We start from the raw sequence: 14653 nt of genomic DNA, 5'->3' as shown, positions 1-14653 counted from the left end.
GTGTGTAAATGTGTGCGCGTGTGTAAATGTGTGCGCGTGTGTAAATGTGTGCGCGTGTGTAAATGTGTGCGCGTGTGTAAATGTGTGCGCGTGTGTAAATGTGTGCGCGTGTGTAAATGTGTGCGCGTGTGTAAATGTGTGCGCGTGTGTAAATGTGTGCGCGTGTGTAAATGTGTGCGCGTGTGTAAATGTGTGCGCGTGTGTAAATGTGTGCGCGTGTGTAAATGTGTGCGCGTGTGTAAATGTGTGCGCGTGTGTAAATGTGTGCGCGTGTGTAAATGTGTGCGCGTGTGTAAATGTGTGCGCGTGTGTAAATGTGTGCGCGTGTGTAAATGTGTGCGCGTGTGTAAATGTGTGCGCGTGTGTAAATGTGTGCGCGTGTGTAAATGTGTGCGCGTGTGTAAATGTGTGCGCGTGTGTAAATGTGTGCGCGTGTGTAAATGTGTGCGCGTGTGTAAATGTGTGCGCGTGTGTAAATGTGTGCGCGTGTGTAAATGTGTGCGCGTGTGTAAATGTGTGCGCGTGTGTAAATGTGTGCGCGTGTGTAAATGTGTGCGCGTGTGTAAATGTGTGCGCGTGTGTAAATGTGTGCGCGTGTGTAAATGTGTGCGCGTGTGTAAATGTGTGCGCGTGTGTAAATGTGTGCGCGTGTGTAAATGTGTGCGCGTGTGTAAATGTGTGCGCGTGTGTAAATGTGTGCGCGTGTGTAAATGTGTGCGCGTGTGTAAATGTGTGCGCGTGTGTAAATGTGTGCGCGTGTGTAAATGTGTGCGCGTGTGTAAATGTGTGCGCGTGTGTAAATGTGTGCGCGTGTGTAAATGTGTGCGCGTGTGTAAATGTGTGCGCGTGTGTAAATGTGTGCGCGTGTGTAAATGTGTGCGCGTGTGTAAATGTGTGCGCGTGTGTAAATGTGTGCGCGTGTGTAAATGTGTGCGCGTGTGTAAATGTGTGCGCGTGTGTAAATGTGTGCGCGTGTGTAAATGTGTGCGCGTGTGTAAATGTGTGCGCGTGTGTAAATGTGTGCGCGTGTGTAAATGTGTGCGCGTGTGTAAATGTGTGCGCGTGTGTAAATGTGTGCGCGTGTGTAAATGTGTGCGCGTGTGTAAATGTGTGCGCGTGTGTAAATGTGTGCGCGTGTGTAAATGTGTGCGCGTGTGTAAATGTGTGCGCGTGTGTAAATGTGTGCGCGTGTGTAAATGTGTGCGCGTGTGTAAATGTGTGCGCGTGTGTAAATGTGTGCGCGTGTGTAAATGTGTGCGCGTGTGTAAATGTGTGCGCGTGTGTAAATGTGTGCGCGTGTGTAAATGTGTGCGCGTGTGTAAATGTGTGCGCGTGTGTAAATGTGTGCGCGTGTGTAAATGTGTGCGCGTGTGTAAATGTGTGCGCGTGTGTAAATGTGTGCGCGTGTGTAAATGTGTGCGCGTGTGTAAATGTGTGCGCGTGTGTAAATGTGTGCGCGTGTGTAAATGTGTGCGCGTGTGTAAATGTGTGCGCGTGTGTAAATGTGTGCGCGTGTGTAAATGTGTGCGCGTGTGTAAATGTGTGCGCGTGTGTAAATGTGTGCGCGTGTGTAAATGTGTGCGCGTGTGTAAATGTGTGCGCGTGTGTAAATGTGTGCGCGTGTGTAAATGTGTGCGCGTGTGTAAATGTGTGCGCGTGTGTAAATGTGTGCGCGTGTGTAAATGTGTGCGCGTGTGTAAATGTGTGCGCGTGTGTAAATGTGTGCGCGTGTGTAAATGTGTGCGCGTGTGTAAATGTGTGCGCGTGTGTAAATGTGTGCGCGTGTGTAAATGTGTGCGCGTGTGTAAATGTGTGCGCGTGTGTAAATGTGTGCGCGTGTGTAAATGTGTGCGCGTGTGTAAATGTGTGCGCGTGTGTAAATGTGTGCGCGTGTGTAAATGTGTGCGCGTGTGTAAATGTGTGCGCGTGTGTAAATGTGTGCGCGTGTGTAAATGTGTGCGCGTGTGTAAATGTGTGCGCGTGTGTAAATGTGTGCGCGTGTGTAAATGTGTGCGCGTGTGTAAATGTGTGCGCGTGTGTAAATGTGTGCGCGTGTGTAAATGTGTGCGCGTGTGTAAATGTGTGCGCGTGTGTAAATGTGTGCGCGTGTGTAAATGTGTGCGCGTGTGTAAATGTGTGCGCGTGTGTAAATGTGTGCGCGTGTGTAAATGTGTGCGCGTGTGTAAATGTGTGCGCGTGTGTAAATGTGTGCGCGTGTGTAAATGTGTGCGCGTGTGTAAATGTGTGCGCGTGTGTAAATGTGTGCGCGTGTACTTTTTTGATGACGTAAGAAAATCAAACGGAATGAGGACTAGCTTTTTAGTAATTCACACCCTCTTTATACCCTCCGGAAATGTCTATATTACCTGCCTACAAGTACTGTTCACGAGAAGAGAAGGATCACGCCCATTGACCAAATACACCTTTCCACCTCTAGAAAAACATGTAAAATGACACTAATAACCCTTGCTTACAGACATAATTTAGAAAAACTTTAGTAGTCCATCTCCCTGCCATTGTTTTTTTCTCATAAATAAGCGGCAAGAGATGGCGCTAGTTAAGTTGCTATCTTTCGGAGATGGTCGCCTCGCCGTCGGACTACGGTAATTTGCTTTACCGGAAAACGCACATTCAGGCAAAATTTTTAAAGTAATACAAACATACATTTTCTTAAATTTCCCTGTATAAAGAGAGGTAAATAATTTCGCATTGATAATGAATAAAACTTGCAACTCGACCTCTCAAATGTTTTCCGATATATATATATATATATATATATATATATATATATATATATATATACATATATACACAGACTCATGTGTGTGTGTGTGTGGCAACTTTTAAACTTGAGGTTATTATTAATCATACATTTTAACGTGAGAATATTATTAATCATACATTTTAACGTGAGAATATTATTAATCTTACATTTTAACGTGAGAATAATATTAATCAAACATTTTAAACTTGAGGTTATCATTGATCATATATTTCAAACTTCAGGTTACGATCAACCACATATCTTGAATTTGAGATTATTATTAATCACATCCTTTAAACTTGAGGTATTATCAATCATATGTTTCAAACTTGGGTTATTATTAATTATATGTTTTAATCTTGCGGTCTCTGAAAAAAGGAGAGTCCTGCGCCCGCTTTGTTTCCGGCAACAGTTTGTTTACATTTTGTTCCTCGAGCCAGAATACCAGAGGATTTTTAACATACCGTGTTAGTAATTTTTGTGGGTATTTCAGGTAATTCATGAAGAAATAACCCGAACTATAACATGAGGATGTCTGCATTTGTTGTCATTTACATAGTGTTCTACAAATAACATAGACAAAAGTTGAAACTAAATTAAGTATTTTTACGAAAACATTGATAGCAAAGTGTGTGTGTGTGTGAGTGTGAGTGTGAGTGTGAGTGTGAGTGTGAGTGTGAGTGTGAGTGTGAGTGTGAGTGTGAGTGTGAGTGTGAGTGTGAGTGTCTGTGTCTGTGTCTGTGTCTGTGTCTGTGTCTGTGTCTGTGTCTGTGTCTGTGTCTGTGTCTGTGTCTGTGTCTGTGTCTGTGTCTGTGTCTGTGTCTGTGTCTGTGTCTGTGTGTAAATGTATATATATACATATATATACATACATATATATATAAGAATCTATTTTTACTATATTTTTTACCTATTTTCTCATAGCAGTGCTTAGCAATCTTCCTTTATCTGAAAATTGTGAGCTGCAGTTCGTTTGATCACATGGAGTCAAAGTTCATTTATTCCTTTGGATTGCGGCCCAGTTTACTATTTTGATAAAAAGCTCAGAAAACTTATGCAACAACAGGTTTGATTAATTTAAATATTAGTGGGTTGATGGACAAATCTGTATATAAATCATGATTCCAGATGTTTTCACAGTATTTTAGATGTGACAAGGAATGGCAAGTGTGCGTTCTTTAGCTCGAGTAGCTGCCATTGGAGGTGTGGTTGTTCTGAGCAGCGGATTCTATTTCAAGCTTCGCATTCAAGACAATATCAAGCAGTCAGAGTACTTCAAGGAGAGTTTAAAGATTCTAAGGTCAAATAGAGGTGAGTTAGAATTAATGGCAGGACTTTTCTTTTGTACATAGCCTTAGTAATTAAAATAAAAAAAAAAAATCTACTAGTTGGGGATATATTTAAAAGGAAAATAGTAAAAGTTATCAGCTGATTATCATTTTTTTAAATGACCACATCCTATGCATAAAACTTGCAAATACTTTTCATTTAGATGTAGATATCTCTCTTATATATACAAATAGTAACCAATATGTCACATGTTTTGAAAGTAACAGACAGGTTAGTACATAAATTTTTCTATAGCCTACTGCCCTTTTATTCCATTGTTGAACTGTAAATTACCCAAGTATATGTGGCAGTGTTTAAGTGTCTGAATTAGGATATGGGCTATAGGTTAGGAACCACTGATATCATTAATATTTTATTGCTTTTGCTGTCCTTTTATTATCATTGATGTTATGGTTGCTGTTGTGGTTGTTATTGTTACCTTTATTATGATTGTTATTGCAACTGCCATTATTGTTGTTGGTGTCATTATAATCAGTGGCTGTATTTAGGCCTATTATGATTAATACTGTAATTGCAACTATTATTACTATTATATTATTGTTATTGATGTTATTAATGCTGATATTATTGTAATTTGACTATTATCATTATTATCATTATTATTTGACTATTATCATTATTATTATTATTATTTGACTATCATCATTATTATTATAATTATTTTACTATTATCATCATTATTATTATAAATATCATTTTAAATAACATATTTGAATTGGATATATATAATGATACAAACTACCGGCATGTTCTCAGGTGTTGCACATTTGATGGGAGAGCCTATAAGAGACGGGAGCTTGGACCTTGGAGACAGTGCCAATAATTTTTGCACGGGGAAGGAAGCCCAGTTTCAGGTTTGGCTTTCTTTCATTCTCAATTTCTGTCTTTTTTCTTTTTTTTTATTAGTTTTTAGCTTTTAACTTTTTATTATTATTGTTGTTGTTGTTATTGTTAATATTATTATTATTTTTTTGTTTTGTTTTGTTGTTATTATTATTAGATTTTGTATGTGTGGGCATTTGGACATGTTGGCCTCTTTGCATTCTTGTATTTGAGCGTTTGTGTGTGTGTGTGAGGGGGGGGGGGGGGTGTTCGTGCATATGTGCATGTTTGTATGTGTATGTGTGTGTGTGTGCAGGTGTAGGTCATGAATTGTAGCCATATTTTTAATTGTTACTTTATTAATTTAAATGGTTTATACATAATGTGACTGTCATTAAGTTGACTGTACGAGATGTAGATGAACATTATCCAGAGCGACTCTCCTTACCAGGTACCCGTCAAAGGATCCAAATTATCTGGAACCCTGTACCTGTTTGCATCACGCCCTGATTACGGCCAGCAGTGGAACGTAGACAGACTCGAGCTCGGCCTCAAGGATGAGACGGACAGAAGAATCCTCCTCCATGTATCCGATCAACAGACTGAGGAATTAACGTAAGGCAGACGTATATACCTCCTGCCTCTTGTGGTTTAGAACTGAGTCGCATCAGGTTTTGTTGGTAAGTTATTGAGAGATTTATTTTCCTTGTAAGTTTTGTCTTTAGTTATGATTATTGGGTGATGAAATGAGAGTGATGTACCTTGCTTTTTATTTGATTTGATTATTATTATTATCTGTTTATTCATTTGATTTTTTCCAGGTATAAATGTTTAGTGGTGAACTAAGAATGGCTGTACCTTGCTTTTTTTTTTTTTTCAATAATTAATTAATTTTTAAATATTTGATATTTTTTCTAGTCATGATTATTTGATAATTAACTCAGAAGGGGTTTACTTTTTTTTTTTTGGTGATTTATTTACTTCTTATATTTTTTCTAGTTATTATTATTGGATGGTTAGCTCAGAGTGGATATACCTTGCCTTTTTATTTTTAATTAATTGATTAATATCTTTTCTAGTTATAATTATTCAGTTATTGTTTCAGGAAAGATTTACCTTGCCTTTTGAAAATATGTTTACTTTTATTTTGTTTGTATATTTATTTATTTTTCTAATTATGATTACCACAGAATGGATATACCTTGCCCCCCCAAAAAAAAGAAAAAAAAAAATTAGTGATAATGTATTCCAGACAGTGAAAATATGGAAGCCTACCAGGAAGGCAATATAGATGAGGAGTTGCGCCCTGATGCTGATGAAATGAGGGCAGCTGCTTCAGATGTTTTGATCCCTAGAGCAGATATTAATAATCTTGGAGACAGAGAGTCCCCTCAAGCCTCTGATGAAGCAGAAGAGCCACAGCAGGCGGAGTCCCTCGATTCTGAGACCCTTTCTCATGCTGAACTGAAAAAGTTCTTTCAGGAAGCTCTGTGTCAGCTTCTTAAAAAGGATCCTATACTGAATGATCTTCATCCACAAGTAACTCTTGAAGAGGTGAGAGATTTAGGTTTGTGGTAGATTTAGTGATCAACTTGAAATCCCTGAAGTGAAAGCAAATAAGGCATTATGTACTTAATGTTCGTTTTTTTGCTGATAGTTCTATACTTGATTTTTCTGGAGTCGGAAGAAATTTTTCCTTTACACATCGTCCTGCATTTCCTGAAGTTTACTTCAGTAAATGCAGGAGGATTTGGATTGTAAAGGGAAGATATAAGAGGTTGTGTATGATAACTCTTTTGTCAGATATGTGCTTGCAGTTTACACCAGTATGTATAGAGAGAAATACTGTTTTACAAGGTATCAGTCCAAGTCATAGCAATTAGACAAGATTATCTTAACCTTGAATATGAACAAGGTAATCACAGTTACCAAACATTGTCATCTTCTGTATAAACTTGTGAAAATTCAGTGTGCCAGCTATCCTAAGGAAGAAAAGTGTGAGGTACAGAGAAGGGGATAACATGTGTATTATATTAATATGTAATGTGGTATAAAAAAAAAAAGAGACTTGTTCTATTTATGCTATATTTTCCCCTCAGGTCAATGCCTTAATTGAATTAGAACATGGAAGAGCAATGAAAGTGTACATTGAGAAAGCTGATGGTGGATTCTGGTGTGTAGTTGTTCCCCGTGAAGCGACTGTCCATGATCTGAAAAAGGCACTGAAAAATCATGTTGCTCTCATGCTGGTAGGTAGTGCCATTTGGTATTGTATGTGATATATTCACAGGCCACATAGAAAGTAGCTGAGTGTGTTAATGATAGTGGAAAGGGAAGTAAACAGACAGTGTTATTGCTGACTAGATTGAGATAAAAAATATACTATGATTTACAGTAGGTTAAGGATTCATACATCATACTTTAAACATCAGGTAAATCTGTGCATGTAAGTTTATAGGTGTGTGTAAGTGTGCCTGTGTGTATGTGTGTCTTTAATTAGTTTTTGGAATTCAGTCAAGAGCAAATGTGGTACTTAAATTCTTTAAATATATTAGATATATCAGGATAATATTTTAGAAATATAAAACCTTTGAGGCCTACAGGACTTATTTATACTTGTATGTATAATTTTTAGGATTATTTTAAATTAGATCTTGAAGTTGTTATATATGTTGTATTTGTTACAAAAGGTCTAAACTGATTATAAATTTATTTTTGTCAATACAAAGCACCAATATTTGCCAAATGCCTAAAAACTGACTCCTGCTAATGTAGTGGAAAATCATGTTTCATTTCATTTGTCTTTTGTTTTTTTGTTTTTTATGTTCAGTTACATGTTGCTTTCACACGGCCACAAAGTTATATCCAGATATTTAATCTGTTGCCACTGTACTAATGAAAAAGTATGTAATTTTTGACAGCAAAGAAATTGATTTGTTAACCCAGTGCCAACGGGCATGACATGTACATACTTGCAATGCCCACTGTGAGTTACTAAACCACCAGTGAGCCAATTACGAGTATTGCCTGTCGCGCCCGTTTACCCTTTTCTTTGATTCATGAAAATATTTTACGCTATCTTATTTTGCTGTTACTAATGTTTATAATATTATAGTAATTATAATGTTTATAATATTATAGTAATTATAATGTTTATAATATTATAGTAATTATAATGTTTATAATATTATAGTAATTATAATGTTTATAATATTATAGTAATTATAATGTTTATAATATTATAGTAATTATAATGTTTATAATATTATAGTAATTATAATGTTTATAATATTATAGTAATTATAATGTTTATAATATTATAGTAATTATAATGTTTATAATATTATAGTAATTATAATGTTTATAATATTATAGTAATTATAATGTTTATAATATTATAGTAATTATAATGTTTATAATATTATAGTAATTATAATGTTTATAATATTATAGTAATTATAATGTTTATAATATTATAGTAATTATAATGTTTATAATATTATAGTAATTATAATGTTTATAATATTATAGTAATTATAATGTTTATAATAAACATAACACCATCGATATTCATAGCACGTAAAAAATACATTTTTCCTGCCAATTCAAATCAGGTAAGGTTTCAAGGTCTACTAATTGACTCCTTTGTGGCAAAGCACTAGCAGAACCATCTATGTGCAGAGACATTTAAAAAAAAAAATATAGAAAATGAGCACAGCATTTTCCCCATTTTTTATTCATTTTCCCCGGTAGCATTGGGTTAAACCTTGCTCAACTCGACAAAATATTCCATTTGCATATTTAACATATATTTGAATTTTTCAGAACAGGAAAGGAGTCAAGAAGAAAATAAATTGGAAATATATTTGGAAAACATACTGGCTGTGCTATGAAGGAGAGAAACTGGCAGATGACCGTAAGAAATTACTAGAAATTGGTGTGAAAAATAAATGCAGTCTCACGTTCATAAAGAGACTAAGGGAACGAAACAAATCTGGCAGGAAGGTAAGGTAGAGCGGAATGTATTACCTCGGTCTATTTCACAACAGTGTTTAAAGTTACAAGGTGAAAATTTGGATGCATAGCAGTAATGATGTGAATATGGGCAAGCTAATGTTATGGCTGTATCATGTCTTGTAAAAATTGTACAGCATTTTTTCTTAGATTCTTGAAAGCAATTTAGAGATGTGATTTTTAATAATATATGTTGAACTATAAATTTCGTAAAGCATATTCCCGAACAGAAAACTGTCTGCTGGTTTTATATTATTGCTGAGTATGCTTTTATGATCATTTGTAGTGTACATAAATAAAATATAAATAAATCATTCTCCTCTTATTTCCCAAACACTCTTTCTCAGAATTGTAAAAGACTTGTATAGATAAAATCATTTTATTTATTGAACTCATACATAATTACTACAATATACTTGAGCAAAATATACATATGTTTAAAATCTGCTCTGAAGCATATTAAAATGCAATGCCTATCATGATTATGACTAGGTAGCTAAGGAAGCTATCACACGAAGAAACCTGTTTTTATATTTTTGGATTATAAGACATCATTTCATCGTTCATTTTAGAATTCCTGTCATCATTTTATTCTCAAATAACAGCATGTACAAGAGGTCTGGTAGCAGCATTATATAAAGTGCAATGAAAGACAACCCTCAGTAGACTTTTGCATATTTCAGAACTTTTATTGTTCATATTATTTTTTTTATCTTTTAAAGGCATTTGACTACGCGAGGAATGATTTGTTTTATAAAGATTAATTGATTGTGTATTTAACAAATACTCAGGCAACTGACTGACAGATTAATAAGAGATTATCTGCTGTATCGTTGCTAAGGTTATTCATCGACTTTTGTTAGATGACTTTGAATGGGAATAAATAAAAAGCTGCATACTTCATAAGTATGTCACTAAATTCCTGTAGAGGTCCTTCAGTATTCATACACATAATTAGTTATTATCATATTTCTTAATGTATAAAGAATAATAAAGAGAGCTTAATATTTATGTACAGTCATATAGAGGTAGCACACACACGCACATGCATGCACCTCCACACGTACGCACTCTCTCTCTCTCTCTCTCTCACTCACTCACTCACTCACTCACTCACTCACTCACTCACTCACTCACTCACTCACTCACTCACTCACTCACTCACTCACTCACTCACTCACTCACTCACTCACTCACTCACTCACTCACTCACTCACACACACACACACAGATAGAGAGCAATAAAGAGAGAGATATAGATAGATAGAGAGAGAGATAGAGATTTAACCCACTGATGCTAGGAATGTGTAATGTTCACTGTAGTTTTGTTTTGTGGAAAGTGATTACACACACATGGCTCCACCAGGCAAGTGGTAGGCTACTTGCTTTCCACTTTCCTAGTGTTTTGGGGGATTTTTAAAAGATGATATTAATATCAATGCTGTTATTATTATTATTACTGAAATTATGATTTTCATAATGTTATTAACAGTACTTATGTTAATATGAAATATGAAAGAACATTTCAGAAAATCATAGAGAATTTTAAACAGATGGGAGAGGCGATTGACTCCTTGGTGACTAGGCACTTCTGGAGCCATTTATGTAAAAACAATTAATAAGCTTAACTCTCATTGTCCATGGTATGTATATATATGCCATCCCTGTTGGGAATGAGTGAATGAATGAATGAATGAGTGAGAGTGAGAGAGTGAGTGAGTGAGTGAGTGAGTGAGTGAGTGAGTGAGTGAGTGAGTGAGTGAGTGAGTGAGTGAGTGAGTGAGTGAGTGAGTGAGTGAGTGAGTGAGTGAGTGAGTGAGTGAGTGAGTGAGTGAGTGAGTGAGTGAGTGAGTGAGTGAGTGAGTGAGTGAGTGAGTGAGTGAGTGAGTGAGTGTGTGTGTGTGTGTGTGTGTGTGTGTGTGTGTGTGTGTGTGAGTGAGTGAGTGAGTGTGTGTGTGTGTGTGTGTGTGTGTGTGTGTGTGTGTGTGTGTGTGTGTGTGTGTGCGCGCGTGCACGGGCACGAGCTTGATCTGAAATGATTTGCACCAGGTACATGCAATGTCCACTGTGGTTTGTTTACCCATAGATGGCTTCTGTAGTATTTAGTCACCAGAGAGGCATTTAGGCCTATCAGATCTCACTTGTTTACTCCCTCAAATATTTGTGAAGTTTTTTTCAGTTTCTCTTGTTATTCTTGTTGATAATATTATTTCTACAATTAATATTATAATGTCAGTAACAGTAATAAAAATAATATACATTTTAAAGAAAAACACAATGGACAGTGCATGTACACAAACACTCCCAGCATCAAAGGGTTCAGAGCATTAGGGGACTTACTGTTGAAATTTGATTCTTTTACAATTACACAATCTTACCGTTTAGATACAGGATATGTCACAGCTCCTTTGTAACTTTTATCTTCTTTTAAGAGTACACATTCTTAAATTTTAGAATCAGGATATGTAAGAAGCTCCTTCATAATTATTACTGTATTTCTGTAATTCTTATCATCACCAAAGCTACAGTAGAGAGTACTGTAAGAGACAGTATTTTAAAATTTATAAATGTATTTAATATCTTTATTAAGATGTGTTTACAAAATTATATTTATTGTGATATTCCAAACTTTATGAAGTGTGATGATTTTACCTATGTGCATCACACTTAAAGCTGGAATGTGCATTTTCAAGCTTCAATATCAATTTATATATGAAAAAAAAAAATATAAATAAATAAATAAATAGATAAATAAAATAAAATAAATAAAAATTGAGTGTCAGTTTTAAAAAGGAATAGATCTAAAATTTCACATCAGTTCTTTTGCTCATATCATATAATTAAGTAAAAAAAAAAAAAAAAAAATATATATATATATATATATAAACCTGATGCCTCTGGGGTCGGCATGTAAGTACAGTACAGTTTATGAATTGTATTTACACATAGATGGCTCCACAAGTGCATGGTCATCAATAAGTCAATTACTTGTACAATGTATCTCACCTGTTTACCCTTTACCTTTATTTTAATAAATGGTTACTTTTATCTTGGATTGCATTTAATTATATAATAATCATAATGCATATTATAATAACACTGACATTGAAAGCAACAGTAAAAACACTATTTTTTCCCAAAAACTCAAGGTAAGGTGAAATCATGTGAGGTTACAAAGTCTGCTAATTGACTACTTGATGGATAAACACTTGTGGAGTCATCTGTATTTAGTGACATTTCACAAAAAAAGACCACAGTAAACAATGCATTTTCCCAGCGGCAGCGGGTTAATAAACTCAGTAGGTAATTAGATGTCAAAAGGAGATATGGTATCATTATCGTCACTAAAACCATCATAATGATAGGCCTAATGATAATCATTATAAAAATGGTAATGATAATGATAGTAATAATAATAATAATAATAATAAAATAAAAATAAATAAAAATAGTAATAATACTATGTAGTATATATGTGTATGTATATACATGCATGTCTTTATGTGTGTATGTATTTATGTAAATGTATATATATGTGTGTGTGTGTGTGTGTGTGTGTGTGTGTGTGTGTGTGTGTGTGTGTGTGTGTGTGTGTGTGTGTGTGTGTGTGTGTGTGTGTGTGTGTGTGTGTGTGTGTGTGTGTGTGTGTGTGTGTGTGTGTGTGCGCGCACGTGGACATGCATATATGTATATGAATATGTACACATACATATATACACACACAAATTATATTCTCTCAGATCTTAAATGTTTTTGATTTGTAATCACTCTCACATCTGGCTATGAAAAACTGGAATTTCGTACCATAAATGGAGATAACTAATTTCAGTAATCAAAATGGATATTTTATTTACAAAAATGCATATTACATAGAATTGTGGTGCCTTTTCATAACACCAATTATTACTTAAAAAGGGGTCAAAAGAAAATACAGGATTATTAAAAATTCAGGAAGCCTTCTTAATAGTAAAACTTAAATTAATGATAATATCAGAATTAGTAGATATTTATCAGATAATGATCATGATGATCATGATGACAATGGTTGTGGGAGTAGTAGCAGAAGAAACAGCAGTAGAAAGAATAATAATAATAATAGAATGGTAATGATAGTAACAATTGTAATAACAAAAATACAACACACGCATGGACACGCACAGGCACACGCACAGGCACACGCACACGCACACGCACACGCACACGCACACGCACACACACACAAACGCGCACACGCACACGCACACGCACACGCACACACACATTCATTTATAATCATCATAATCATCATCATGATAATGACAAAACAATATAAAAAATTATGATGAAAGTCAAAACTAAAATAATAAAGGTAATGATAGGATTAATAAAGTTATTAATAACATTGGCAATAATAAAGATGAAGAGAATTACAATAGTAATTGTAATAAAAACTACACCAATAACCAAAAGAAAAACATGATCATGGCATCTGTATCTATATGTGTTTATAAATTATCATAAGACTTTTTTTATACAGTGTGTGTCTTTCGTGTATGACAAAATTGCTGCAGTCTGATCTGCATTAGTGACTAGTTTTGATGGATTTTGTAACATTTCTGCAGTGTTTTAGTTTTAGTGCTATACAATTTGCTATTATGCTATATCATATATATATCTATATATATACTTCTTTATAAAAATATGCTAAACAAACTATCTTTCTCATAAAATGACTGTGACCTTATGTAAAGTTTACATATTTAGCACATTATGAGTGACTTAGAGGCATGACTTAGATCAGATCAATTTGACAAAACCAAATGCATAATATTGTATTGTTAATTTCCTAGTAAACCATTAGGAGAATCATTACAATGGTAGACACTACAATATGTTAACAATATAACATACCAATTACTCTATAATGCACTATGTTATATCAGCATTACCTTGACATTTCTACCAGTATATAATCATCATAAAGGTTCCTCCTGGTATATATCTAGTCTATAATCAGGGTCTTGCCTAGGGTGGATTACACTGCTCACCTACATTCACAGGCTCAAGTATACTGTAATTCAAATGTACGACTGCAATGAAAAACTTTTCCTACTGATCACAATTCCTCTGGTTCCTTCACACATGATTAAAGTCTAAATGAGGAAGGGCATAAAAAAGAAGAAAAAAAAATCCATTATGTAAATATGAATACATACATATAAATATATACACACTGCATATTTATGAGTGAGTGTGACTGTGAGTGTGAGTGTGTGCATGTGCATATAAATGTATGAATCTAAGTAAGTATAAGTATGTGTAGTATGCATGTACAAGTATAGAGAGATAGGTATAGACAGATACAGGTATATCGATAGATAGATAGATAGATAGATAGATAAATTGGTATGTATGTATAAAAATGTTAAGTGTTTTGTGTGTATTTATACATATATTACATGTTTATTTTGCATATAAATGTGTGTATGTGTATATATTAATATATATACTATATATACTATACATATATATATATATATATACATATATATATATATATATATATATATATATATATATATATATATATATATATATATATTTATATATTTATATAATTCAACATAAACAATATGTCAAAAGAAAAGAAAAGAAAAAAAAATACATGGCTGAATCATACTCATAAATTATTTGTTTATAAATAGAGGTAGAATCTTCATCACA

At 34.4% G+C, this 14653-nt stretch overlaps 1 protein-coding gene across 3 annotated transcripts; it reads left to right on the top strand.

Annotated features, from left to right (window-relative positions):
• Positions 1–3151: 3151 nt before the first annotated feature.
• On the top strand, positions 3152–9264 carry LOC125036892 (U11/U12 small nuclear ribonucleoprotein 25 kDa protein-like). 3 transcript variants are annotated; one of them, XR_007115931.1, is made up of 5 exons: positions 3152–3231; positions 3905–4075; positions 4871–4968; positions 5388–5616; positions 6189–6326. XR_007115931.1 is itself a non-coding variant. In XM_047629829.1 (4 exons), the coding sequence occupies exons 2-4, from the start codon at positions 6200–6202 to the stop codon at positions 8948–8950; spliced, it is 630 nt and encodes a 209-aa protein (XP_047485785.1). In that variant the 5' UTR covers positions 5478–5616; positions 6189–6199; the 3' UTR covers positions 8951–9264. The 3 variants fall into 3 exon arrangements, 1 of the variants encoding a protein (XP_047485785.1); XR_007115932.1 differs by having other exon boundaries at positions 3154–3257; XM_047629829.1 differs by lacking the exons at positions 3152–3231; positions 3905–4075; positions 4871–4968 and adding exons at positions 7036–7185; positions 8762–9264 and having other exon boundaries at positions 5478–5616; positions 6189–6490.
• Positions 9265–14653: the final 5389 nt, after the last annotated feature.

This window comes from Penaeus chinensis, chromosome 22, assembly GCF_019202785.1.
Source record: "Penaeus chinensis breed Huanghai No. 1 chromosome 22, ASM1920278v2, whole genome shotgun sequence".
Lineage (NCBI taxonomy): Eukaryota > Metazoa > Arthropoda > Malacostraca > Decapoda > Penaeidae > Penaeus > Penaeus chinensis.
Note: the sequence above shows the minus strand (reverse complement) of the source record. Positions and strands in the feature narration are given on the sequence as shown.

Excerpts from the sequence above, each read along its gene's own strand:
- LOC125036892 (XM_047629829.1), top strand. The coding sequence starts at position 6,200 with ATGGAAGCCTACCAGGAAGGCAATATAGATGAGGAGTTGCGCCCTGAT. Across the intron at positions 6,491-7,035 it reads CACAAGTAACTCTTGAAGAG|GTCAATGCCTTAATTGAATT; the intron begins GTGAGAGATTTA and ends TTTTCCCCTCAG. Across the intron at positions 7,186-8,761 it reads ATCATGTTGCTCTCATGCTG|AACAGGAAAGGAGTCAAGAA; the intron begins GTAGGTAGTGCC and ends TGAATTTTTCAG.